The 26,283-nt window shown below is 40.8% G+C and overlaps 2 protein-coding genes across 2 annotated transcripts; one reads left to right on the forward strand and one right to left on the reverse strand.

Moving 5' to 3' along the window:
* Nucleotides 1-263: 263 nt before the first annotated feature.
* LOC131086891 (cytochrome c oxidase assembly factor 7) lies at nt 264-2,101 on the reverse strand. Its single transcript, XM_058030158.1, has 3 exons — nt 1,937-2,101; nt 1,716-1,856; nt 264-858 (listed from the first exon to the last, which is right to left on the reverse strand). Exons 1-3 carry the CDS (start codon nt 2,040-2,042, stop codon nt 410-412), a joined length of 696 nt encoding a protein of 231 aa, XP_057886141.1. The 5' UTR covers nt 2,043-2,101; the 3' UTR covers nt 264-409.
* A 2,798-nt stretch (nt 2,102-4,899) lies between these two features.
* On the forward strand, nt 4,900-25,699 carry LOC131086715 (protein zyg-11 homolog B). Its single transcript, XM_058029860.1, has 14 exons — nt 4,900-4,984; nt 10,601-10,766; nt 13,147-13,901; nt 15,944-16,084; nt 17,315-17,491; nt 18,383-18,447; nt 19,027-19,126; nt 19,207-19,257; nt 19,774-19,935; nt 20,046-20,093; nt 20,720-20,917; nt 21,013-21,065; nt 21,322-21,419; nt 23,697-25,699. Exons 1-14 carry the CDS (start codon nt 4,982-4,984, stop codon nt 23,885-23,887), a joined length of 2,208 nt encoding a protein of 735 aa, XP_057885843.1. The 5' UTR covers nt 4,900-4,981; the 3' UTR covers nt 23,888-25,699.
* The last annotated feature ends 584 nt before the right edge of the window (nt 25,700-26,283 follow it).

Consider the following 26,283-nt stretch of genomic DNA (forward strand, 5'->3'; position numbering starts at 1 on the left):
TCCTGAAAATGCTTGTGAGAGATGCAACCGTTCAGACTGCCCAAGCTGGATTACCTGCAGTTGTGATTTTTGTGTGTTAGAACTGGTCAGAGCACAAACCTGGATATTGAAGAGTTGGACACAAAAGAAATCCTTTGTGCTTGAAACCATGTGGGAAAAACTCCCAAAAGACCACAAGTTTTTGGCTTGGGAAGAGAAGGATCTAAGCAAAACACACTCAAGAACTTGTGTGTTCAAAAACACAGAAATGCACAGCAGAGATAGTAATTTGTCGTATCCATATAAATATAATTTTATTTGCATATCCAAATACAGGATATTTATTTAAATGAAAACTGTACTCTCACAATTTAAAAAACAAGTTCACTTGCCATTTAAAAACCAGTCTTAATATCTGCATCTGCCAGTTTTACTCCCCAAATGTTAGAGAATTTTCAGCTTCTTTCTGTTCTTTATGCAATTGTTTTGCCCTGTTTTTCAGATCCTCTGCCTTGGCATCATTCTTCTCAATGCCATCTCCCAGTTTGTACATGCGGCTGGCGTTGGCACAAGCCCACACGTGCCCCAGCTCACAGCCCTTCAGCGAGTACTTCAAGGCACTGCTCATGTCCTTGGGGACCCCAGGTGCTCCCTGCAGGTATATCACACTCAGGTTGAAGCAGCTGGGAGCAAAATTGCCATCACAGGCTTTTGTGTAATAGTCTCGAGCAGCAGCAGGGTCAGGCTGATCACCGTTGGCTCTCCCATCCTGGGCCAGCAGCCCAGCGCTGTGACATGCATTTGCTGACTTCTTCCCACCTTTCTCACATGACTTGATGAAGGATTTGTAGGCAGCTTTCAAATCTGGGCTGAGTCCACCTGTCGGTCAAGACATTACTGTGAGGGCATGTTAAAACAGCTGGGAGCTTTCTGCTTTGCAGGATGCTTCCCACTGGAAACACAGCATCCATCACTTTAGATACTACACTCAACATTTAGGACTTCAGAGACACTACTGTTGTCTCAGTGACAATCATTCTGCTAATGTCTTTGACTTAGAAAACTGTCCTCCACTCACCAGTAAGCACAACAGCACTGGTATCCAAAAAATAACCCAGATCCACAAAACACTCTTTCCATTACTACATCCTTTACATTACTACAACACTCTTTACATTACTACATACATGGATTTATTACCTTACACTAGGCAAATATTATTTTGCCAGTATACACCAAGATTGTTACTGGTTTTGAACTACAGTAATAATATTGTTCCTTACTAGTACCTTCATTTGGAAGATCTCTGTCTAATTTAAGCTTTCCATTACTGTGCCAGCAAATACATTTTGAACAGCCTTGGGGACTACTGAGGTATGCATATTACTAGTCTTTGAGTTTCCTTCTTTCTTACTTTCTTCTGTCTGACAAGAAGAAATGTTGTGAACTGAATATGCAACAACACTGAGCACTGGCTGTACGTACCTGTCAAACAGTTGTAATTATAAAAAAATATTACATAGTTAACGTAAAGCTGATTTTTCAGAAGGAAGCAATTTTAGGTTTTCCATCCTCCCCCAACTTTTATGAGGTGACCATGAAAGGGGCGGGACGGGTAGTTGCTCCTTCAAGGTCAGGAGGACAGGCAGGTGTGCGGGTGGCCAGCAATCGGAGCAGGTTGCCCGGGGAGGCGGTGGAGTCACCTGCGGCCCGAGCCCCAGAACCCCCCTGCCCACCTTTGCCGAGGGCCTGGTAGGCCCCCAGTTTGTAGCAGCTCTCGCTGTGCCCGTGCACCTCGCAGTTGTCGCGCAGCACCCGCGCCGCCGCCGCGAAGTCCTTCCTGACAGCGTCCAGGTAATCGGCGAAGCGCTGGCAGCCTGCAAGGCACGGCACACGGGCTGAGCCTCCTGCCGGCCCCGCGGCGGGCGGCGAGCGGGGGGCGGCGGCAGGGCCTTACCGTCCGGGTCCTTCTCCTTGAAGCACTGGTAGCTGTACTCCACGTGCAGGTTCTCCAGGTACGCCCGCACCTCCTCCTCGTCCGCGAAGTTGATGAAGCCGGCCATGGCCGCGCCGGGTCACGGCGCGATCGCGGCGGCGCCTCCGGTGAACGCCGAGCGCTCGATTCGGCACCGCCCCCCGGGGCCGCCCCTTCCCCGCCCGCCCGTGCCGTACCCGGGCCCGCCTCCGCCCGCCCCTGCCCCGCCCGCTGCGACCGCCCGCACCGGCCCCGTACCGGCCCCGCCTCCGCCCGCTTCTCCTGCCCCTTTGCCGGCCGCTCCTCCACTCACTCCCCAGCCTCTCTTCGCGTCCGTTCCCTTACAGCTCCTCTCGTTACTTCTGTGCGCTCCCGGGGTCATCGGGAACTCTGAGGGTTCAGCACTTTTAAGCGATAACACACTGCTAGAACTTTACTTTCAGAGTTTGCGCCATCCTATGCGTATTCCCGATGTCTGATTCAGCACAACCCAGAGACCGAGACATGACAGTCGCGCTCTGCATGGCCTAGGAGCAGGGCTGCTTTCCCTGTTCCTCAGTCCGCCTCCTGCACACTTTTGTCTGGATTAACAGCTCGATAATTTCCAAATCCGTTTTAGAACAGAGGTGCTGCTGTGAGAGACTGCTCCCAGCCCCCACTCCTTTCTGCGGTACCACAAAAGCTCTCCCAGGTGCTTTTTGAAGTACTGGAAGCTGCACTGAGCTTCTCCTGGATCTGAGAATCCCCCTGCCATGGGCAGGGACACCTTCCACTCTCCCAGGTTGCTCAAAGCCCCATCCAACCTGGCCTTGAACACTTCCAGGGATGGGCACCCACAACATTATGGATTAATTTAACCCAAATGTGATAACAGAATACTTACAGAAAACATGGCACACTATCTAATTCCAGCATTTCTGAGCACAAATTGAATTTTTTGTGAGTAAAGTAGCACATTAGAAATCTGTGTGAAGAATTGCTTAAAATCAATCCAAGTTTGAGTTAAAATAAATTTCAAAGAATATTTGCAATATTTGCAAATGCCTTGTCCCAAATTATTTAAGTAGAGTAACACCAGCTTGTCGAGTTTTTTGGGATAAATAAAACTCAGTTAAATCCTGTGCAGTCTCCCATAGAAAGAAGCCTTATCCTTTATTAAGGGCTAGAGCTACCAGGACTAGCTGGATTGGCAGCAAATCCTGTCAGGTGTATAGCTGAAACACCAGTTACATCTTCTAAAGTATTTCCTTAAAACATTTTAGACTGTTAAAAATTTGGTTTGAAGTTAAAACACATTTTCCATGTGCAGCTAAAGTCTTGTTTTCAATATGTATTGACCAAAACTCACTGCCACATGTGTGAGACTGCAGGAAGAAGTTACACATTGCTTGGCCAGTGCTGGCTGCAATCTGAGAATGTTCGTGTGAAACTCCATCCTGGATGGGGCCTTTAGAAGGTGAACTGCTTTTGTACCAGCAATACTGTTTCTCTGAAAATCCAGCATTTCAGTTTGCACAGGCTCAGTAGAAATTCCTTGAGTTTATTAGTTTAAGTCCTTGAAGAGTCTGCTCTTGCTGAGATCTTGTCTTTGCAGCTCCTGATGCCGATGCTGAGCCTGTGCCAACTCAACCATATGGCTGCTCCAGACCAGGAGTGGATTCCTGAGTACAGGCTAAGAACAGGCACTGGGAGCAGGGGGTCAGGCTGTCACTGAAAGTTTTCACTGCCTGAGCCCAGTTCCTATCATAAATTCGGAAAACAAGACATCTGGTGATAGGTCAGAGTGAATCAGTGAATTTAAAAGCCATTGAGAGAACAGTCTGGAAGCTTGCAAAGACATTACGAAGTGGAAGAAACACGTAATGGACTAAGAATAATAGTATGAGCTGCTTCCTTATCTAAGCTAATATCTGTGCCCATAATTATATAAGTTGTTTCTTCTAAGCAGATTAGGTTTTTAAGTGGTTAAATTCAGAACATGAAGATTCTTAATTCTGTGCTTGTCAGATCCTGAGCATGTAATATATTTTCTCTACATCAGCAGTCTAATCTAAAGAATTAGAACTATAACTGACCATTGTTATGCAGTCCTTAAACTGTTAAAACTGTGTTTCATAGTATTAATAAAATCTTTTGCCATCTTGTAAAGAAAGAAACATAAATAATTTTGGTAATTGTTCCTTAATTTTTATTTATGTGTCTTGCTGGTTTGCTGACAACAGTTATCCAAAGCTTCTGCATGTAGAATCAGCAATTCTTTTACATAAATTCTATAGTCTAATTAATTTTATTTGGATAGGGTATTTGTATCTTTCTTTACTTTGTATCCTGAAACAAGAAATAACTATATTCTTTTGACCAACAGTACATTGTATGTATTGGTTGGGAGACAGGTTTTCTTCACCACTACTGTCATCTGAAACCTGAAATTACTTTGTACGGAATGGTTTATGCTTACAGCAAAGCTCCCCCCCAAAGCAGGCGGGCAGAACCTATTGTACTGGTGCACGTTATTATTCATATTACCAGAATAAACCAGTTTGTGCAGGAAACACTTGAACTGCAGAGGCTTGAGAGCACCAAGCGTGAAGCCGACGCCAGTTCACGGCTGTGGGAGGTCCCCAGGGCCACAGAGCTGCTGCTCACCTGCTCCAGCCGGGCGCTCACCGGCGCCTCAGAGCTCTCGGGTCCCGGCTCCGCTACCGGAGCAACCATGCCCAAGAAAAGGTCCCACACAGTCGTAGCAAGAGAGGCCGATGCGCTTTGCTGCGCAATGGCCCCTTTTCCCCACACTTCGAGCCTAAAACGCGAGTGTTGAGGCTCCGCTCCCCGAGCACGGCACCAACCTGTGCTGGCGCAGCCCCTTTAAGGGAGGCGGGATCCCGGCCGGCTGAGGCAACATTCACTTCCAGGTCGGGGGGGTAAACACGGGGGAAGGGAGGGAGGGAAAGAAAAAAAGCGTAAAGAGAAGGAGCCCAGCGACGGGACCGGCTGGCTGGGCGCTCGCCGGCGGCACCCAGCGCCGCGATGGTGAGCGGGTGACGGTGGCGGGCAGGGACGGGGGAAGGAGGGAGGCAGGAAGGGAAGGGAGGCAGGGAGCTGTTCTCCTGCAGCCCCGGGTGCCGGACTCGGCGCAGGTAGCGGAGGTGACCCCGGGGAAGGGGCCGCCATGGCGGCGGCGCAAACCCGGCTGACGGGCTCAGGCAGAGCCCCCTCCCTCCCGCCGGTACCGCGGCCGGGCCGGGGCAGCCCCGCCGTTCGTTGTGTAACCGCGGCGCTGCCGCCGTTACGTAAAAGGGCACCCGAGACCCGGCGGACGGCAGGGAGGGAGGCTCGATCCCGGCTTGGTGTGCCCCGGTGTCCCCAGGGCGCCGGGGGGGCGATGACGGCCGGCCCAGACCCGCCGCCCTGAGCGGCCCCTCACGGCTCCGTGCGGCGCCGAGCACCCGCAGCCGCCAGGGCGGAGCGGGCAGAGCCCCTCGGCCGGCCGGAGTGAGGGCTCAGCCCGGCTCTGCACAGCCCGGCCGCCCGTGCCTCCTCCGGCTCCTGCCTCCACCAGCCCCCCACAGCACCTTCCCACTGGGAATTGCTTTGTCCGGGCTCTGTCTGCAGGAAGCCGTGCCAAGGCTCGGTGCGTGGGCCTCGCTGAGCTCTCCCAGCACGGAGCTGCCAAAGGAGCAGCCTTTCCCTGCTCCAGACAGGCCGGAGCTGAACATATGGGAGCTGTTTGGATTGCTCCTCTGCTCCAGGCATGAGTGTGCAGATTTCCTTTTCAAGGACTAGCAGCAGCTTCCTGGGCAATCTAGTCTCATCCCTTGTCATGAAAAGCCTGATTTCAGTCAATCCCCTAATAAAGTTATGTGTCATTGTTATTGAAGTAGGTACGTTTTGTGCCTGCTCATTAATCAGTGAACTAGGGTAGAATTTCATTGCTTAACTATGTACTGATGTCTAAATTTATGGCAAAACTTCCAGTTCATGGCATTTCTACATGCCTTTGTTGCTGTGCTTGCAGTGTGTTTTTCTTTAATGGCTATTTTTTTTTCTGTCTATAGTTTATATATATTGTGCTGTATTTATTTATAGGTAGCATTTGTATCTCTCACCTTTTGATCTTCTAGGCTAAGACAAGCTGGGTTTATGTCCTATTCCCAATGTACTTTTCATCCCCGGAGTGTTCTAGTAGCTGTTACCTTTAAACTGGAATGGTGTAGGTATCTCTTAACATAAATAGCCCTGTGAAATCTCCTGAGTGTCTTAAAAGTGACTTAATCCTTCCTTTTTTTTTTTTTTGTGCTGCTTCACCCTGATTTTTTTGTGGTCCAGCACACCACACTGGTTCCACTCTCTATCATTTTTAATTTATGAACATGTCTCTGAAGTTCTTGATAATAATCTTAAAATATGTGGCCTTACTATGTAGTTCTTATGTGGCACTATTTAATTTTAGGCCTCTTGTGATCGCTGCTGACTTTGTATCAGTAACAGCTTTAATCTCTATGTTCCCACCTCTTGTGCCAGAATAGTTAACGTTAAATTGGAGTTTTGAGCATAATCCTTCCTTGAGTCTGGCTAATAAATCACCTACTTCTGTTTAATTCCATTTAACTTAATTTAAATGGGATAATCATAAAGCTTTCTTAGTAGCATAAATCATGAAACGGTTTATTTTTCACTGCCTTTCCTCTCTTAGCACTCAGAGGAATTTTGGTGGCTGTTGCTTGAGTTGCTATTTCTTAATTGTTTTCAGAATGTTCATTTTAAGAAAGTAAGTAAAGATTTGGGGCTGTGGAGAGGTAGAAAACAGCTGGAAAACAGCCAACACCAAAACTGAGGCTCTAAATTATGTCTTTTTTCCTGTTAATGTTTTGAGAGAAATGACCACCACAAGTTGAAAAGTCCTTAATCCTGTACCCATCTCATCCTTTGAGACTTTAGAGAGGGAAAAGCAGGTGGTCCTGGCTCGCAGAGACTTTGCATGTTTGGGGTTTGTCATGCTGAGTCTGCAATTGGGTGTAAAGCTTGGGGAGCACATCACAGGCATGGCTCTGTCAGAGATGAAATTGGTATTTCTCTTCCAGTGTTACATACTCATTTATTGAGGGAGAACAAGAGCCAGCCAAAACAAAACACTACCGATGGAAAAAAAAATTAGGTTTTTAATGAGTCTGAGAGACAGAGCCTGTAGGAACTGAGTCTGCCAGGCTGGAGTTGGTAGGATCACAACCTCTGTGATGAGAAAGGCCCACACAGCAGTGGAGTTTTTTTTTTCCTTTGTAAAGCTAGATTGTAATGACTGACAGAAAACAGCAGTTATACCTGTTTCTTATTTTTCTTTAGTTGTTGTTATATAAGCAGATACTTCCCTGGTGATGCTTCCCCAAATGAACAGGATTTTATTTTGATACTCACACTCAGCCATTATAAACTGGGTTTATAATGTTTGCCTTAAGGTTCTTTAACTTATTCCCAGTGCTTTAATGTGTCCCCTTAAGTTCTTTTTGCTTTTGAACTGCACTTCAAGATATGTGTTGAGTATATTCTAGTGGTGTTTAAAGCTGATTCATGGAATTCTCACAAGAAAAAGTGGAGGATAATGTTCTTTGGGAGAACCTTTCCAACTGGTGTGAGCTCGAAGCTGAGCTGGTAACATCAAGTTGGAGCTGGTTTTGCATTTCAGTTCACCTCTGTATTGGGTTTCTGTCAGAGGGCAGTAGCCAGGCAGTTTACCCCATCCCCCTGCACACTTTTGGTTGGCTTTGATTATATTGAGCACTTTAAAAGTTTGGTTTTTTTTTTAAATTGATTTAAATAAACATTTAAAAACCCATCTAAATGCAATTATTCTACTTTTTATGCTATTCCATAAGCTAGCCAGGTTTTAGATGTGTCACATTGCTCTCATAATATATGTTTTAGTTAATGAAGGCACCCCAGCTTGCATCATGTAATTCATAATTTTGTGGTTTGGGGAATTAATTTTTATATTTGTTTCCTGGCTACTCAATTAATTTGATATAATGAAAGAAACTGTGAGGTTAATTGAAATATCAGATAATTGACTATGAAAAAGTAAAATAGCATAATGGAAGTTCTACTTAAAAACTGCTGGGTGATGTTTATTAAATAATAACAAAAAAATTCAAGTGCTCTGCTGTGGTTGACATACATTTATGGTGTCTCATTAGACAGAAAGTGAAGTGATCAGAAAACAAATGGCAGGTTTGTCTCCAGCTTGATATTCAAAAGCAGAGCCAGAGAAATGAACCACTTAAATTCTGACCTTGTAAGAGCTTAAATACAACTTTAACTGGGCAATATTGTCTTGAAGTATAGAAGAGTGAGAAAAGGAATGCCTCCAGTTCACATGAAAGGTTTCCAGACTGCATTTGAGTTGTTCTATTTCAGTATCAGGCGGCTTAGGAAATTGTTTTTAGGATGCTTGTCAGAGGACTTTATTAGATACAGATAAAAACATTTTGCCTGTCTGCCCAGGTTACCTCAGGAGCCTTTGTCAGGGGTGTTTGCTCAGCCTTTGGGCAGCAAGTTGAAGAAATATTACAGATGTCTCCTATAGTGGGAATGAGTGGAGTTAATAAAAACAGAACTGTTTTGTTTGCAAGTGTAATTGATCCCTGCTTGTGCTTTTTGTTCCTTGATTGTATGGAGATGCCCTGCATGAACTTCCAGAGGGATTATGTAAAAATTCAACTTGCATTTCCAAAGGACAGATTGGCCACTCAGAGGTACTGGTTGAAAAAATAGTTTTCTGAGTCATATGCCAGTGGCCTATCTACAGGGCTAAAAATTCTCATTGGAGTTTGTTCACTGATACTTCAAAGTGTTTCAGCTTTTTTGGCAGACAGGAAGGAACAGTTCCAGGAGGAATGAAGAGAGACTGTATTCTGGTTTTGTCATCTTTGAGCATCAAATTAGAAACAAGATCTAATGGAGATGTGGATGTCTTTGCTTCAGTGGGAATGATTTTCATACACCTTTGAGTAGAGATTCTGATTTTTGTTTGATTCATCAGCTGTCATAGAAGTCCTGGGTATATATATTGATTTCAAGCTTAAAAGGAAATTTTCCCATCTCACATAAAAAATGTACTATTTGAAAATAGTCAGGCATCATTGCACACTACAAAGAAACAAAAAGAAACATCAGACATTCACAATTCCAAATTCTGTCCTTCATTTTCTTATCCTCTTAAGATTGGAGGCAGCCAAAATTGCTGTTTCCTGGTATGGGAGCAAGTTGCATCACAAAGTAACTCCTGTTTTTATAACAATACAATGTAATAATAAAGTAAAAAATAATGAAACTTAAGCACTTAGCAAAACTGAGTCAAAGGATTAAAAGTTGCATGTCAAAAGCTGCCAAAGGAGCTTGCATTTGAATAATTTGGAGATTTTACTTCCCAAGCCTGTACTTAAGTCTTCAGGAGCCATTAAACTGCAGTCTCTAATTGTTGTTAATACATGATTCATTAAAGATAGACTCCATTCCATCTTTGCCCTAATGTGGTACCTCCCAGTCCTCAAATATGTGCACCTTATTTTAGAATACTTATCTCTGTAGCCTTATTTATATTTCTCCTCTATAACCTTTTACATATTTCAGTACTCCTGTGATCAGCATATTAGGCAAGCGAAGCAACAGAAGTTAAATGGGCTGAGAAAGAAAGGTGAAATTATCCAGAATTTTCTGTATAAAAGGGAAGCTACTATTTTTCCTACAGATGAGATCTGACAACAGTTGATGCTGTTATTTTCAATATTGTCTGGGGGAGTATGTACCAGTCACTCGGCCTTCTTTTGTGTGGTGCTGGGGATGATTCACAGTGCTGAGAGTCATTCTTTATGTTGATTAATCTGTGTGCCTGAAAACAGTAGGTTATTATTAGACACGGAATAAAAAAACCCTTTGAGATTTTCATGTATCAGTGTACATCCTCAGACTCGGAGGCAAAAGATCAAGTTTATATTCTGCCTTGTCCTTTGTACCCAGACTTGTGCTATAGATGATTTCCAGGTGCAGAGTGCCTGGAAAGAGGAAAAGGATCACTGTAGTAGATGTTAGTTTATTGCTGCGCAAGATTTGGAATTAAACTGGTTCTTTTTGGGTTTCATTTTTTGATGTGAAGCTGTAGCTGCTCTTTTCAGTATCAATAATTGCTCCTATATATGCAATTTATCTGCAATATCTGCATTTCTTATGTAGGTTGGTAGCAGACTTCTAATATACATTGACTTAAATGAAAGATTAAAAGAAATATTTTAAGTCTAGATGTATAATTTGATTTTTAAGTCTTCTTTCAGTCTGTCTTGATTGATTAATTCCCAGTAGACTTCATAAATTAAAGTTATTTTTCAGCAGTTGCATTACTTCCTCTGGGAACACAAGGAGTGTTCAAAGCACAGCAGACGTGGCTGGATGTGGTTCTGGGGATGCCAGGGGACAGAGGCTCCCATCAGTTTGGCCAGTTGTTCATTGTGTGACCTGACTTTGTGTGGCCCTGAGGAAGACATCTCCTCTTGTAATATTTGCCAGACTAACAAAAAGACATTATAGAGTAATGGAGGGTTCATAGAAAGAATGACTTGACTAAATCCCCTTTGTTGCTTTGTGTCTTGCATGTGACAGGAGGAAGCTTCTCCATATTCTTTACTTGATATCTGTTTGAATTTCCTGACTGCCAACCTAGAGAAGTTCTGCACGGAAAGGCAAGATGGGACATTGTGCTTGCAGGAGCCTGGAATGTTCCCTCAAGAGGTGGCTGATCGACTGCTGCAGACGATGGCATTTCATGGTAAAAACAATCATTTGTGGCTCAGTGGTGAACTTATTTCACTGGAATGTGACATTGCAGTTCTGCTATATTTTCTGGTAGGATCTGCTGCTGCAGCTGTTAAAACTGTGTTCTGTAATCCCTTAATAGAGAATTTTTGTTATTTTTGCTTTACACAGCTTCAGCTGAGCTTTGCATTGCCACATAGATCTAAATAGAAAGTTCTTAGTCTTGGTTTATGATTTTACTGTTCCTTTATTTAAACATTTTTCAATCTTCTTTCAATAATTTCACAAAAAAACAAAAAAAAATTCTACTACTTCTAGCAACAATATCTCTTGAAGAGCATTTAATTGGATTTTTTTTACCATGTGCCCCTGTGATTAAGTTAGAAAAAAAAACTTGGGATTCATTAAAGCAGTTTCTCATCTCTCTTAATACTTTTATTGACATGAAATTATTTGTTTCAAAGCACTCAGTTTTAGAGTGGTGTAAACAGCTTATGGTATCCTTACATTTTGTGTACTGGCTTACTGGCTCTCTTGTCAGCATTTCTCTGAGGATAGGGCTGCCGTCTTGGTTGCTTGCTTTAAGCATGATAAAATTTGTATAATAAGATATCTATCATGAAAAAGCAAAGGTATAAATTGTGCTAGAGTAGAGATAAGAGACCTATTCCTTGAGATGCTGGAGATTTTTGTTAAAAAATTAGACATGACACTAGAAAAATTACTGTAAACAGACCAAACACCCTATCCTATAGATGCAGATTTTATTTGGGTCTTACTGGGCAGGTAATGGATTTCTCCAGTTGTTCTGGTCAGAAGAAACAGAAGGAATGGTCCTAAAATAGACAAGCTCATAAAAAAGGGTAATCTTTAATATACACTATTTTCTGATAAGGAGTTATTTAGAGTAGTCCCAAGAAATCAGATTCTAGGAAACTGAATTACCAGAAACTCACTAGCAATGCTGGAAGTGGTGAAGACATTTTCGGACACCAAAATATCACAAACATAAAGAATGCAGGATGGAAAAAAGGTGTGTGGCAGGTAAACTCAATGTGACTAAGGTAGGCTGGGGAGAGAGCTTTGGTCCTTAAATCATGAGATTAGCAAAAATTAAGAAGTAATTTAGTGATACTTTAACCAGACTGTAATTATATCTATTGGTTTTAATTTTTCTGCTCCATACCAGTTGTTCCATCCCATGTTTTTGCTTTCCCTAAAAAAGAGGGAAGTAGTCCCCTCACTGCTTGGTCAGAAGTGCCTGAAGCATTTGCTCCTTAGAAAGGTCTGCAAATCTTTATATTTGCCTTTGTCACACAGGTAGTTACTAGCCCATGACTTAAATCCAAACTGTTGTGGCAATATTGTTATTATTCAAATAAATTGCATTTTTATTTCATTTTCTTTGTTAAATATGTGTGAAGATAGGAGATTAAAAGCTAGGAGAGTTGTTGACATTTATAACCCTGTAGGAGCAAAACTAGGACATGTTCTTCCTACTCCTTTTGTGTGGATGCCTGTGCAGCTGCACCCTTCACATGGCTTTTTGTAATCCTTCTGTTGATAAGACACCAAGATTTCATATTTGTATATTCAATGCATTTTTGATAATTCAGGGAACTCAGTGTATTGTTTCAGTTAGGATGTTGCCAGTGTCTTGCAAGAAAAAGCTACTTTTGAATTCTTTCTACAGAGTAAAAAGATACTAAACAAGATTGTTGCTTTTTCTTTTTTTCATTGCTGTCTTTTTCTCCTTCCCACCCTTTCCTTGCCCTCTTCTTTCTATTCTTTGAATCACTTCTTAGGTTTCTTTCTCACATTCAGCTTGTTTCTGAGCAACACTCCTACCTTCTTCATATAGAACTTAATAAGCTTAATTTAGTATTGATCCTACTTAAGAATTCAGTCAAATGCTAGATTACGTAGTTAAAGCAAGATGAGATCGAGTCATTGATAGGTGGTGCAATCTTGAGGTTAATGGAACTGTGGCCAGAGGAGAATTGCACTCAGAAATTTTGAAATTCTGCTTTTAGCACACTTCTAACCAGTTCAGTGAGAAAAATACAGCAAATGAGTGCAGCACTCTAATTGTTTATGAATCATACCCATATTTTATTTATTGTGTGTTCCATTTTCTGAACCAAACAGGTAACGTGCATTTACTGCTTCTTATTTATCTGTCCTATTCTTAAACCTGGAATTTTCCAGACACGACCTCATAATCTTCAAAGTGGAGTCGCAAACGTAAGACTTTGGGATCGGTGGTGTAAGGATCTGAGGGAAACTACTTTGTAATTAATTTTCTCTGCCAGCACTTTGTACCCTTTGGGTTTTTACTGTCCAAGTGGTGGTGTGTAACACTGGAGCCAAGCACTGATGCTGTTTTCCCACAGGGCTGCTCAACGATGGCACCGTGGGCATCTTCCGAGGCACCCAGATGCGCCTGAAGCGCGCCTGCATCCGCAAGGCCAAAATCTCCGCCGTGGCTTTCCGCAAAGCCTTCTGCCATCACAAGCTGGTGGAGCTGGATGCCACGGGGGTCAATGCAGATATAACAATCACAGACATTATCAGTGGACTGGGCAGCAATAAGTGGATCCAGCAGAATCTGCAGTGCCTGGTGCTGAACTCACTGACTCTTTCTCTGGAAGACCCCTATGAGAGGTGTTTCAGTCAGCTGTCCGGGCTCCGCGCGTTGAGCATCACCAACGTGCTCTTCTACAACGAGGACTTGGCAGATGTTGCTTCACTTCCCAGGTTGGAAAGTCTGGATATATCCAACACCTCCGTCACTGACATAACAGCACTCCTCACCTGCAAAGACAGGCTCAAGTCTTTGACCATGCACCACCTGAAATGCTTGAAAATGACCACAACCCAGATTCTGGATGTAATAAGAGAACTAAAATACCTGAATCACCTTGACATTTCGGATGACAAACAGTTCACATCGGACATAGCTCTTCGTTTACTGGAACAGAAAGATATCTTGCCTAACCTTGTGTCTTTGGACATTTCTGGAAGAAAGCATGTGACAGATAAAGCTGTACAAGCCTTCGTTCTGCAGCGGCCCACGATGCAGTTTGTAGGACTGCTAGCTACTGATGCCGGCTACTCAGAGTTCTTAACAGGAGAAGGAAACCTGAAGGTTAAGTGGGGGAATTAATTTCACTGAAAAAATAGAATGTGCAGGGGAAATAGAGCTAATAGTTTTTAAATGTATGTGTGTGTGTGTTCATTTTTTTAAACTGTCGATTATAATTATAATTTAAACTGTTAATTATAATTTCACCTGGCTTTAGGTGAAATTCCTACTTAATTTTGACACAAACTGCTAAATTTACATAATACTGTATATATGCATATACTTGTAAGAGGCATCTGTTTTCTGTGCCTTTTCAGTGAACCTTAGATCTTGATTTTCCATATCTAAGAAAGCTGAGCTTTGCCTTGTCTGAAGTCACTTAGTGGGATAATATTTCCTGGATTCCAGACAGTATCTGGCATAAGTCAGCAATGTGTGAGGGGTGGAGGTAGAATTTGCATAAGCTTTGAGCAGTTCATGATTAACACGGCAGATACAATAAAGCTGAATCACTCAGCTGCTGTTATGCTCCATCACCACTGCTATTTCCTCTTACCATATTTCTACTTGTGTTGAAAGGTCTTCTGGTGATGAGAAGCATCACCTAAGAAGCAATAATTTAGGATGAAAGGCTTCCTCTTCTTGAACAAATCCTCAATTACTTAGCCCCTTAGGATGAGACTATGTTTTCTGAAGTGCATCTATTTATCTTTTAGAGCCAGGCAACAAGACATCATTCCCTGTTCTGTAAAATCTGAAGGCAATTATTGGAGAATAAGCAGGTCAGAATTAATTAAAAAAAAAGTTGTTTTAGACATGTCAGTGGTATGTTATCTTTGACACTGAGTTTTCCTTTCTGCTGGGTCTTGAGAATGATGGAAGCTGCAGAGGGAATGAGGAAGAGAGCCTAATGTGTCCATAGTTTAGTCTGTCTCCTGTGCAAGTCTAGTTTTCCACTTCAGTTTTAAAATTCAGAATGCTCTTGTTATAGGCAAATGGAGTAACACAGCTACACAATTTTTGTATTTTTTCCCCCTGAAATTTGACAGTTGTTGAGGGCAAGGTGTCTTGAGTACTTAGTTGTCACAGCTGACAGCAAAGTGTCTCAGTGTTGAAATGCACAGAAAAGGCAAGTTCCCCTTTGGTGTGATTATATCCAGCACCAGGAGGTTATACCTCATGTTTGGTATAAAATAATGCAATGTAATCCTTGCTGTTCAGAATAATTGCTTCATAGAACTGTCTGCACCATGAAGAGGCAGGAAGGAGGAAGGTTCTAGTAATGTGAAAGTCACAATGGACTTGTGGCAATGTGGTTAGCAAAATACAGTTTGCATTCTTTTTTTTTAAAGGCATAATTGTCAAGAAGAGACTGTAGGCTATGATTGGTTTTATTTTGTTTTTTTGGTGACCTAAATTCATTAGTAACTCTACTGAAATATTAAACTGCTTAGTCTAGATACTGCTAAAGAGTAAACAAGACACAGAATTCATGGAAACAGCAGAGGTAAAATATTACTGTCTTTACAGCAGCCCTGTGCAATTTGATTATGAACACTAGGCAGATATTATAGTTGAGAACATGAAACCAAGTGGAAATTTTTCATGTAGGGTATAATTGGCTGTACAACATGTCGGTAAACAGGGCTACCCTGTTCTAATCAGTGGAGAATAAAAAATCCAAGATGCTGTCAGTTCTCTCAAGGCTGTAATATAGTCCTGATATCAAAAATTTCAAAAAAACATGCCTGTATACAATGCAGGATGCACAGAATGTGACACTTTATATATAAACCTTTTACTTTTTTTGTATGTGCCATGTTAAGTAGAACAATTTTTGCATGCTGCCCTAAGAGATATAAAAAACAGTGATTGCAGCAATGATTCATTAAATAGTAGGACTGAGGAACAAACCAGTTACACAATTTACAGTTATAACAGAAAATATCATTAAATGGAAACTAGAGCAGGCTGGCAATCGTTTGCTTACAGAAAGACTTGGCCAAATCACTGCCTTTGAAACTGCAGCTTTGCAATTTTTGGGAACAAAACTTTGCAAGTAAAATGTTGACATCTTGAACTAAAGATTATTTCTGTGTTCACAGGTGTCAGGAGAAGCAAATGAAACTCAGATTTCAGAAGCACTGAAGCGGTACAGTGAACGAGCCTTCTTTGTGAGGGAAGCACTCTTTCATTTATTCAGCCTGACACATGTAATGGAAAAAACTAAGCCTGAAATTTTAAAGGTAAAATAATAGTTTTGATGGTTCTTGTGTGTTCTTCCTGAGCTCATCCCCAAAAGCCTGGTATAAATTAGTTTATAAGCTTTTACCTTTTTGGTTGTGTTTTTCAAGATTAAAATTGTAATATTAAATAAAAAAAAAGAACTATTTAAACACGAGGGATTTAGAAGATGCCCTGCAGTGTTTTATGTTAGGCAAAATTGTTCTCTATTAATGGAAATTATCTAAATTTTAGTAGCATGTAAATTGATTTTTTCACATACCTTTGAATATGATATGAAATACTCTTCAGATGCTGAATTCTGTCATTAGATCATATCTGCTTGGGTTCTAATCAAAGCTGTGTCTGCTCTTATTCACCAGAAAGAGCAGTGCCTTCTACTGATGCTCACAAAACATTAATAATAAGGAAAGAATTGAGTGACAGCTTCTCTACTGTCACCCTCCAGCAGGGTAATGGGTGAATGGATATTGTCAGTGTTCTGTATGGGGCTGTAACCTGGAGCCCAAAACTTTCCTTAAAAATCCATTCTAGGCATTGGCTTTCCATGTCTAGAACGTTAGAGATGGTTTAAGTTTTGTAGGGATCCTAAAAAGAGGCACCAGTAGGACACATGGTTTTTATTTTTCTTATCCTCTTCGATGTTGAACAAGTGGCCTTAAATTTGGCATCAATGTCCAAAAGACTTTACCTGTCAGTTATCAACAAGAAAAATATTATTATTAAATGTTTATTTGGTGAGATCACAATCAACATACCTAGCCAAAAGCATCATGCAGGAGGAAGCTGCAAAAAATCTGTCCTGACCTAGCAGCTCAGGATGTGATTCCAAATGGCTCATCACCAAACAACAAGGCACTACATCATTACTATTGCACTGCAGAAACTCTGTCCTGCATCATTCACCTCTGAAAGGGTTTGGTGATTTTATCCCAGCCTGGTTCTTTCTAGGAATTTCTTGCAGTCTGTGCAGCCTCTTCTTTGAGAGGTTGCTACAAGCTGTGCAAAAGGACTTGGAGCAGTAGAAGTTGCCAGCTTTGAATCGCTGAGCAGAATGAAATGTTATTCCTTGAGAATTCCAATCCCACCAGATGGATTTCTCACTCGAGTACAAGGCAGGCAGAAATTGGGTGCTGTGAGTCACTGCTGTGGCCTGGAGCAGGAGGCAAATTGTTCTTGGGCTCTGTGTGCCAATGTGTGAGCTGCTAACGTGGGCCACCCTTGTGCTGCAGCTGGTGGTGATGGGCATGAGGAACCACCCCCTGAACCTGCCCGTGCAGCTGGCGGCGAGCGCCTGCGTCTTCAACCTCACCAAGCAGGACCTGGCGGCCGGCATGCCCGTGCGCCTCCTGGCAGACGTCACCCACCTGCTCCTCAAGGCCATGGAGCACTTCCCCAATCATCAGCAGGTACAGGGCAAAGCTCCTCTGCTTTCTGTGCCGTCCTCTGTCTTGTGGGTCTCAACAAAAGGTTTCTCCACGTCCCAGGACCTCGGGGAAATGTGTTTGTGGCAAGAAAGTTGTTGGTGATGGAGAGAGACGGGGAGATTGACTCAGTGTGATGGTGTTCACAGGAGGCTTAGGGTCAGATGCTTGTCTCTTCCCTCATCCTATGTTTCAGAAGGCTTGATTTATTATTTTATGATATATATTATATAAAAACTATACTAAAAGAATAGAAGAAAGGATTTCATCAGAAGACTGGCTCAGAATAGAAAAAGAAGAATGATAACAAAGGCTTGTGTCTCGGACAGAGAGTCCAAGCCAGCTGACTGTGATTGGCCATTAATTAGAAACAACCACATGAGACCAATCACAGCTGCCCCTGTTGCATTCCACAGCAGCAGATAATCATTGTTTACATTTTGTTCCTGAGGCCTCAGCTTCTCAGGAGGAAAAATCCTAAGGAAAGGATTTTTCATAAAATGTGTCTGGAACAGCTAGGTGATCAGAATCTGATTTTGTTGTGGGATACAAGCACTTACATAGTATTTTAGGGAGACTAGTAAAGTGTACTACAATGATTAGGTTGAAATTACATGCACAAACTTATGCATATAACAACATCTCTTGCTTGCATTGTTTAATAGGATTTTCTTTTTCTGGTAAACCTGTCTAATTAAATCTTCTTGCTATCTAGATCTAATTTTCAAAGTTCCATTTGTTTTTGCCAAGGCATTTTGTCTATCAGTTCTCTTATGCTGATAAGGTCCAAAGTACTCTCTGTCTCGTGCACCCCAATAGAAAGTGTTCCAAAATTTTTGTGTTTCTAATAAAGCAATTGTTTTTTATTTCTTACAGCTGCAAAAGAATTGCCTTCTTTCACTATGCAGTGACAGAATCCTTCAGGATGTCCCATTTAACAGGCAAGTTTTAGATGTCAGTTGAAATGAGTTGAAGCATTGCAGAATATTTTTCTTCAGAAGCTTTGTTTCTGGCCCCAGTTTTGCTCAGTTTAAGTCAATCCAGTGTGCTGAATTTATCTGGCCTATATTGTTTTAGGCCTGTTGACACAAATATATACAATTGAGTATAGGTCTGAAAAAATCCTTTGCTGTACAGAGGTTTTTGAACTTCATCTGGATGGCTCTATCTTTAATTCCATGTAACAGAAGTCAGCATTTCTCTGGGGTTGCTTTTTGCAGACATTTTTTACTCAAATATTTTGTCCAAATACTTTGAAGTGTGATGGTCTGCTGTTTCAGAAGACTGCCAAATTTTTCTTCCTTCTTTGGAAGCACTTCCTGTGCACTCTGATACATAATTAGAAGTAAGAGACCCTAAGTCAACAGCTTAAAGCTGACAGAGGCTCATACAATACATCCAATTTCACTGTGTCTTTCTACTTTTTATGGTATGAAGCATACTTCTCTTGTCTGTGTACATCTTTCTTTTACTAACACTTATGAGCCTTATAAAAATTAATTTTTGTTTTTAACTTCCAGGTTTGAAGCAGCCAAACTTGTTATGCAGTGGCTGTGCAATCATGAAGATCAAAACATGCAAAGGATGGCTGTAGCCATAATTTCCATTCTTGCTGCAAAGGTATGGAATTAAGCTTTGAGATGATAGGAAAATATTTCTAAACTCTAAAATAATGTTGATTTGCTTTTGTTTGTTTACAGCTTTCAACAGAGCAAACAGCTCAACTTGGTGCAGAACTCTTCATTGTTAGGGTAAGTCAGATGCTTTCCTGCCATTCCATCCTCTCCAGCTGTTCATACTAGCAGTGTTCCTGGAGATACAAAGTGAACATAAGGACATAAAATTCTAAGAACATATTAACATGTATTCATGTGAAAATTATTTAGAAGGTAAGCCAAAGTGGAAAAACTTGACACAATTAACGCAAAGCAAGATGGCAAGACATACCTTGATTTGAAATTCATTGTTGAGGGTGAAAGATGCTCAAAATGAGAATGAAGTAAATACTGTTGTAAAGGTTCTGATTCTGTGGGTGGCTTTGTGCCATCTGTAATAGCCCTACACATGTAATTACTGTGGAAACAAAGGAATGAGTTCCTTTAGCAGGCAGAGGTAAAAAGTTTAATAGCTGGTCTATTTTGTAGTTTGACTCTAAGCATGTTTATCTTTATTCTGTGTATAAATGACAGCTATGCATTGCCCACTTAGTGTAGAAAAAAGCAGAGGAGTTAATACATATGTTGATATTTTGATTTTTTTTTCCCTAGCAACTTCTACAAATAGTCAAACAGAAAACAAATCAGAATCTTGTAGATACCACCCTCAAGTTCACACTGAGTGCACTTTGGAACCTCACAGATGAATCTCCAACAACGTGTCGGCACTTTATTGAAAACCAAGGGCTAGAACTTTTCATGAGAGTCTTAGAGGTGAGGAAGGGGGGCTTGGTGGTGGATTAGCAGCACAGGTTTATAATTAAAGCTGTTTCAATAATAAGCATAAATCTTTACTTTTTTTTTTTAATTTGCTTTATCCACAGTCTTTTCCATCTGAATCATCAATCCAACAGAAAGTTCTTGGACTTCTGGTAAGATGAAAAAAATAACAGTCTGAAACATATACTTTTAAAATTTTATTTTGAAAGGATTTTTTTTACCCTGTGTTAACCTGAAAAATTAGTTTTTCATATCCTAATATTTTTTACATTCTTCTTTAATCCTTATAGTGTGTATTATTTGCAATGTGCATGTTTTTGAACTTTTTTATGTTTCTTCAAAAATTATATTGAAATTGATGGTTAGAAGAAATAAAAAGAGCTTTTCAGAAAGGAGAGTGAGGCTTCACGTGAGTCCAAATACAAAAAGTAGGTTGAAAGTCAGCGGAATGCAGAATTTTGCCTTGCTGGAGTTTTTTTAAATTGGGCTTGAGAATGTTAAAAATAGCCTTTGATTAATCTAAACTTTAATGGCATAAAATCATTTAGGAGAAAACCTCTTTGTTTTGATGCAAATTCCTGTATAGACTGGAAAAATTTCTAAAAGCAAAAGTAGAATTTTGGCATGTGGTGGTCACCTGGATGTACAGAGATCTCATCTGAGTGTTTATCTGTGTCTACTCACACAAAATAATTCAAGTTTGCGTTTATCTCCCTCACACCATCTTCTTTCTGTTGACATTTTCTCTTTTTTTTTATTATTTATTTCCCCATTCCAGAATAACATAGCTGAAGTGAAAGAGCTCCATTCTGAGTTAATGTGGAAGGACTTCATAGACCACATCAGTAAATTGTTGCACAGCGTGGAGGTGGAAGTCAGCTACTTTGCAGCAGGGATTATTGCTCATCTGATTTCTCGGGGAGAGCAGGCCTGGACATTGAGTCGCAGCCAGAGGACATCTCTCCTTGAACAGCTGGTACAGAAATCATGGTGAATTTTATCACAGTCTTTTCTATTTTTGTTTCAATGTTTGTATTTAACAATCAATGTTCTTGGTTCTGTATTTTACAGCATACTGCCATTTTGAACTGGCCAACCCCAGAATGTGAGATGGTGGCTTACAGGTAAATATTGTCTTATCTTGTGATCAAGAGCTTGGGGGAAAAAAGCAAACCACATATCTACTATATATGATATTTGCAGGTAGTTGTCTTAAATGAGTTTTAGATGCAGCAGACCAATGTGTCCTGTAGTTAACATGTGGCTAACATGTGTAGTTAACATGTAGTTAATATATGGAACAAACATATGACCTCTGAAGTAAAAGTATCTAGTAATAAAGCAAGTAACTGTTTCTTTTTTTTTTTTTTTTTTTAATAGGTCTTTCAATCCATTTTTCCCACTACTTGGCTGTTTCATGACACCTGGTGTCCAGTTATGGGCAGTGTGGGCAATGCAGCACGTCTGCAGCAAAAATCGTACGTATTGAGAGAATATTACCCTTAAAATTCTTCTTTTTTGGTATGGTATTCACTAGCATGAAGTGGGAAAAATAAGAATTTCTGGGGTATTCACTCCTGGGGCTTGACTAAATGGAGGAGAAAAAGAGAGTAGTGGAAGTTCCTTACATCTCTTCTATTAACTGAAATTTTTCTGTTAGATGCATAGTGTTAATTCCACAATGTGGATTTGTTAAGATTTAACTACATGTTTTGCTTGCACACGTGTTTTTATTCAAATAGAATATGCAAATATTAATGCTGGGCAACAAATTCCTTTTAAATTAAGAGCAATTACTATGGCAGGTAGCAGTGTCTTACTATGAGAACAAAAACTATAGTTATTCCTCATCTCTAATTGCCTTTTTGCAGTAACTTGCTGTGGCATAAATGTCATTTTCTTAATCTCTCTTTCCCATCTGCAAAATGAGAAGTAGACTGATTTGAGAGCATTTGATATTATGCAGAATTGTTGGGAAAAGGAAATAAATCCCCCAACCATACCTAAGTGTAGGAGGGGCAAACTTTCCTGTCTTTTAATGTTGGGGTTTTTTTGACAGGAATTTTTGTCATGAATATGTCTATATAAAGCAGATTTCTTCTGAAGTATTTGAAGTGTTTTCTGTGCCAGTTTTTAATCTCCTTGATGGCAGCATATCTGGGCTTGTTTATCCCTGTCCCATCAATCTTTATTTCTGCAGTGATAAGGCATCTGTTTAGGACCAACCAATAACATCACATAATATAAAACTGCACACAGAATACTGTTTTGCTGCCCTTCATAGAGCTCATAAATATGCCTCTGTTCCCAGGGTACTGTCCAGAAATCTGTGAGATTTTTCATGATGAAGTCAGACTGTTCTGACAGAATTGTTTTACTGGTCAGATCTGGATAACGGATTTTAAATAAGGCCCTATAAGTTTTCTTTGTGCCTCAGTCCTGTTAATTTTGTGTTGTCCTATTTGTTCTATTTAATTTTGGTATTTTGTTTGCCCTCACATCTGAGCTTTTAACATGCTGCTGAGGTTTGCATTGGCTTACTCGTGATTTGAGCCCAAGACAGAATTCTTTTAGTTCTCATGGTAGTTGATGCCAGAAGCTTCTGGACAAAGTTGCAGAGAAACCAAATGTTTGGTAGCAAATGTAGTAATCTACTGTGGGGAAAAAAGTGTTTAATTCTGAAATATGAAGATGTATTTGGGAGGAAAATCTTCAGCTTTTAGTGCTTGTTACCAAGAAAGCTTTTAGTAGTCCTGGAGAGGAGATGCTTTTTATTTAGACCCCCTCTTACAGATGACAGCATAAAGTGGTCTGGAAGCAATTGGTTTAAATTTTTTTGTATATTTTTTTTATTCTGCTGCTGTTTGTCTGTGTCATAGTCACCTCTGTGAGGTAACCCAACTAAAATATTTGTAGTGCCACAGTAAATGTGATCCCCAGTGAAATGCTGAACATCAGCATTAAAACAAGTCTGGTGTTGCACCACTGAGATGAATGGTGCAATTGGGCCCATCTGAGGTAATGCCCTGTGGATTGCATTACAGTCATCCTGACCTTTCCAAAACAACTTCTGCAGCTTGCACATTACATCCACCCTACAGCTCTTTTTATAGCTGTTCCCTGCTCTTAATAATGCTGCAGCTGATGGGGGTGTGATTTCAACTTAGTGAATTCCAGAATGTAAGTGGAAAAAACCCTGGAAAGGCATTTCCCTGGAAAGGCATTTGTAGCAACTTATAATTAATGAGAGGCCACCATCAATATATTTAGCAAGCTATTGGAAGGAGCTAGTTTGTATTTGCTCTCCAAGCCTGGAGGCCTCCACAAATTATGTGGTATATCTGATACCATTTTTTGGTAATTGTTCTGTACCAAGGTTTTTGAGAAAGGGGCTATTACCTGTATACTCCTAGACACTATAGTGCTTTTGATTCCCATTTCTTCTGGTTTGTTTATGTGCACTTTAAATGCCTGTAGAGGAGGTGGGGGGAAGAGAGAATACTGTGCACATTACAGGGCACTTTCCAGTCAGCTGAGACAGACTGGTAAGAGACCTGATTACAGCTGGAGTCCTGTCCAAATAACTCTGTTGTGTTGTCACTTGTTAAAGTACTCATGCACGTCTGTGGACACTTTAGGGGGTGTCTTAAATACTGCCTGGAGACAAAAGTGGATTTCAATCAGTGTTTACATTATCTCCTACCTTTACCCTAGATAATTCTGGTTTTAATTCCCTTTTTATAATCCTATTACAGCCGCCAGATACTGCAGCATGTTAATTGAAGAAGGTGGTTTGCAGCATTTGTACAACATCAAGGAAAATGTCCACACTGATCCCCATGTCCAAAGGATTGCTGTTGCCATCCTGGATAGTTTAGAAAAACACATTATGCGCCACGGGAGACCACCACCATGTAGAAAACAGCAACAAACCAAACCAAACTGAAAGCTGCAGGTAGAGGAGTGTAAAGTATTGTCTCTGTAATAATCCTCTCTGATTTGTGTGTAGTTGGAGTAACTTATAATCTATTGGTCACCATTAAAGTGATTTGCTGGTAACTGTGGTACCCAAACCATGTGTGGTAACCTTGCTGAATGTCACCTTTAATGGCAACCTCGTGCACAACTTGTCAAGGGTCACAGCTTGAGCTGGTCATGCCTGCAGGGGTAGTGCTGCCTATCAGGAGATGGGACTTGTTCAGATCCATATGCACAGCTGGAAAGAAGACTTCAAGGAGTATCTTGTTTTGTTACTTCTGAGAGAAAAGGCTGTTCCATCCTTGTGATTGCTGTTCATAACACTGTTCACCAGTTCGGTGTTTGAATAAAACCGGGTGTGGTTGTGAAATCAACACTTCCAGACTAAAACAAAAGTCCGTGCATGCAGGTGACCGAGAGACTTGTAACTAAGGCGACCAAAATGCCCGTTTTCTCTTCACCCTTCTAGACACAAATGGGTCTTCAGCTTCCTTTTCCTTTTGCCTGCAAGCCATGTTCTTTTGTTTTCCTTACTGCTGGGATGATGCCTTTTTACAGTTCATTTCTCCAGAGTCCTCCCTGCTCCTGTCGAGGTGGGGACCAGCATCACATTCAGGGAAAGGGGAAACCCATGGAAGTAAAGCAGTAGAAACTGAACTAAAATGAGACAGTACTAAAAGGATGTTTGAGAATTTAAATTTTATAACAAGAATGGGGTTTTGTTGTGTGACTACTTTTGGTTGTGTGTGATATCTTTCTTTTGTTTTTAGAATACTCATGGGGATAGGAGCAGGCTCATTAGAGCAAAATAACTGCCATGACTTCATCATGGAGGGGGTTACATGTATTCATAGAAGGCTGGGATATTTGGTCACCTTATTTATAAGAGACTAATGATTGCTCTCATTTTCTGTAAATATTCTGTGAGTATTGTGCAGTGAATTATATTTCCAAGCCATCACAGTGAGTGCAAAGCATCACCCAATGTTCTGTGTAAGCCCTGTGTCAATTGCATTGTTTTGTGGAGTATGAAATTCTACATAAAGATAATTGTAACAATTTATTTCTTTCTTGGTTACCTTTGGGTTTCAAACCATGTGTTGAATGAAACATATTGCACAGTGTACAGATGCCTGATACAATGCAAGTGGTGGAAGCAAACTGCATGTCCATTCAAATGCAATTTCATTTCAGGTGTGATTTTTGTTTATCTGCTTAGTTTCCATATTTCCATGGCAACTGATTTGATATTCAGAGACTCTTGTGTAAATATTGGGTAATTGAATTTAAAAAGAAAACTTATGTTTGGTAGCTTACCAGCAGAAATGGCTTCTTCATGATGACTGTATTTTACTATTTTTAAATCCTTTCCCTCCCAACTCCCATCCTTCATATAAGAACACCACCTCTAATCTTCAATAACCTAATTAATGTGTATTTCAGCAACCTCAAAAGGTACTGATCCAGTAATTTAATCAGTGTTGTGTAATTGTTTTTTTGTACTAGAGTATAATTTTGGCTGGCATCATTTTAATCTGTGGATCTGGTTATATAAAGTTTTCTCAATTCCAACAGAAATTCAGCTGGCTCTAGCTTTGAATTCTGAAAATAAAAATTAAAAACAGCCTCCAGGCTTTTACCCACCACCCTTCTAAGATGTCTGCTATGGAATTTCCTTTATACATGAAATGGAACACAAAACTTGTCAAAATTGGTGTCAATAGAATGAATATAAATCAATTGCTAAGATTTTCAAATAAAGGCGACAACTCTCCTTACAGATCTGTCTTTTCCTAATAACAGGAGAATTTGCTGAAACAACTTAACTGAAAAAAAAATAAAAATTACTCCTTCATGCAGCACAAAATGGAAGGATGATGCTGGCATCAGGCCAGATGTTTGAGAGACGTGTCACTTCATGAAGTTCTGCAGCCAGCAAGCACAGAGGTGCTAAATACCCATTTTCTTTTGCTCCCCCACACTTCAGGCAATCAGTGAGCACAATTCTTTCAAGCTGCAAACTCTGCATGCCTACAAGGTATAAGTGCACTATGTCTGTTTGTATATGCCTCTTATGGAGAGGTCTCTTCACATTCCTGTGCAACTTCAGGAGTTTCTGCCAGGGTGGAATAATTCTGGAAGCAACTTTCAAACTTTGTGTTCCACCTGTAGCATCTGCCATCTTTTGTGAAGGCTGAAAATCCTGACTCTGCTTTACCTTTGCAGATCTTTACACAAAAAATTTGTCTGTGTATAATTTGGTAAGATTCCCACACATTTTTGGCACAAGTGAAACTGTGGTTTCCTTTATACTATCGTGGCATGAAGTTTCAATGTGGTAAGCCACATCTTATTTTGATAACC

This window comes from Melospiza georgiana, chromosome 9, assembly GCF_028018845.1.
Source record: "Melospiza georgiana isolate bMelGeo1 chromosome 9, bMelGeo1.pri, whole genome shotgun sequence".
Taxonomy (NCBI): domain Eukaryota; kingdom Metazoa; phylum Chordata; class Aves; order Passeriformes; family Passerellidae; genus Melospiza; species Melospiza georgiana.

What these genes read in the sequence shown, in the direction of transcription:
- LOC131086715 (XM_058029860.1), top strand. An exon ending in CAGGATGTCCCATTTAACAG is followed by an intron (nt 18,448 to 19,026) that starts GCAAGTTTTAGA and finishes TTTAACTTCCAG; the next exon opens with GTTTGAAGCAGCCAAACTTG. An exon ending in TGTGAGATGGTGGCTTACAG is followed by an intron (nt 21,066 to 21,321) that starts GTAAATATTGTC and finishes TTTTTTTAATAG; the next exon opens with GTCTTTCAATCCATTTTTCC.
- LOC131086891 (XM_058030158.1), bottom strand. Translation starts at nt 2,042, where the DNA reads ATGGCCGGCTTCATCAACTTCGCGGACGAGGAGGAGGTGCGGGCGTAC. An exon ending in CAAGGAGAAGGACCCGGACG is followed by an intron (nt 1,857 to 1,936) that starts GTAAGGCCCTGC and finishes CGTGCCTTGCAG; the next exon opens with GCTGCCAGCGCTTCGCCGAT. An exon ending in CTACCAGGCCCTCGGCAAAG is followed by an intron (nt 859 to 1,715) that starts GTGGGCAGGGGG and finishes CTTGACCGACAG; the next exon opens with GTGGACTCAGCCCAGATTTG.